The 1,247-nt window shown below is 54.6% G+C and overlaps 1 protein-coding gene and 1 non-coding gene across 2 annotated transcripts in view; one reads left to right on the forward strand and one right to left on the reverse strand.

The window, feature by feature from the left end:
- TMIGD2 (transmembrane and immunoglobulin domain containing 2) overlaps positions 1-1,247 on the reverse strand; it is a 7,546-nt gene that overhangs the window by 551 nt on the left and 5,748 nt on the right. Inside the window, exons 3-4 of the mRNA XM_010828142.1 lie at positions 520-549; positions 325-426 (exon numbers count right to left, since the gene is read on the reverse strand). Of these exons, the coding sequence (XP_010826444.1) occupies positions 325-426; positions 520-549 (132 nt within the window). The remainder of the gene's footprint in view (positions 1-324; positions 427-519; positions 550-1,247) is intronic.
- Positions 824-896, forward strand: TRNAR-CCG. The gene has a single exon. It is a non-coding gene; the product is annotated as a tRNA-Arg (tRNA).

Here is a 1,247-nt window from a genome sequence, read left to right on the forward strand (position 1 = left end):
GGGGGTGGGGGGATGACACCAAGAGGGGACAGTCATTTAAGAGAGCCTGGTCCTCTCCAGCCCACTTTCTGGGGGCTTTGTCTATGCCCCTGAAAAAACACGGGTGTAGGGTCCAACCTTCCAGATCCATTCCTCTTCTCTGCCCCCCAGCCTCACCCTCCCTCCTTCCTAAAGAAGCAGGTATCAAAGTCAGAAGGAGATGCGTTCCGCCTAGTCAAGCAGCTGCAGTTCCAGCTTTCGCAACGAGGGGGCGCGATCGCCAGGGGGTGGCGGTGCTCTTGGGAACCTCCCGCCCTCTGCGCAGCTACCTGCGCGGTTCCTTACCTGCATCCCCGTTCCGGCAGCGGCGGCGGCCCCAGATCCCAGCGCCCAGAGCGAAAACGGCCACGGCCACGGCCCCCGTCACCAGCGGCGCGAAGTAGAGGCCTGGAATGGGAGAGGGGATGGTGGGCAGGCTGACGGAGGGCGGGGCAGAGGGGCGGGGCGGAGCTGAAGGAGGGTCAGGTAGACGGAGCTCACCTGAGAAGCTGTGGTCCTGCAGCCAGACACCTGCAGAGAAGAAACCTGCGTCTCAGGCGAGCTCACCTTTGAGTTCAGCATCCTGCACCCCTTTAGGGTAAGAGCCCCTCTACCCCGTGTGGAACCTCAGGGTTCTTGCACTTGCCATGCTGTGAGTTCAGGCAAGTATTTGCTCTAAACCTCTTTCCTCTTCTGAAAAATGAGACTAAGCATGCCTGTCTTGCTGGGTTATTGTGAATACATTCCAGACCCGGTAATAAACTCTTTAGATATAATCACTTTAAAGTCATATAATCTGGTGACTTCCCTGGTGGTCCAGTGGTTGAGACTCTGAACTCCGAATGCAGGGGACCCAGGTTCAATCCCTGGTCAGGGAACTAGATCCTACATGCCAGAACTAAGAGTTGACATGCTGAAACAAAGATTCCGCATGCTGCAACTAAGACCTGGCACAGGAAAATAAATACATATTTTAAATAAAGAAATAAATTCACCTAGTCTGATGAGAAAGCACTATTAGCTGAATTTTGATAACTAAGGAAACAGGCACAAACGAGTCAAGTCACTAGCATAAGGTCACAGAGCAAGTGAGGATGTGCTTTCAGGCCTGTGTAACTGACGGGAACCCCAGCCAAGGCGCTTTCTCCTGTGACCAAGACAAGGCCTAGAGTCCCCAGCCCCTTCATCTTCCAGGTTCTGAAGTTGGCAGTGATCCCGGGGTGGGGGGG

This window comes from Bison bison, unplaced genomic scaffold (assembly GCF_000754665.1).
Source record: "Bison bison bison isolate TAMUID 2011002044 unplaced genomic scaffold, Bison_UMD1.0 scf7180017864492, whole genome shotgun sequence".
Taxonomy (NCBI): Eukaryota; Metazoa; Chordata; class Mammalia; order Artiodactyla; family Bovidae; genus Bison; species Bison bison.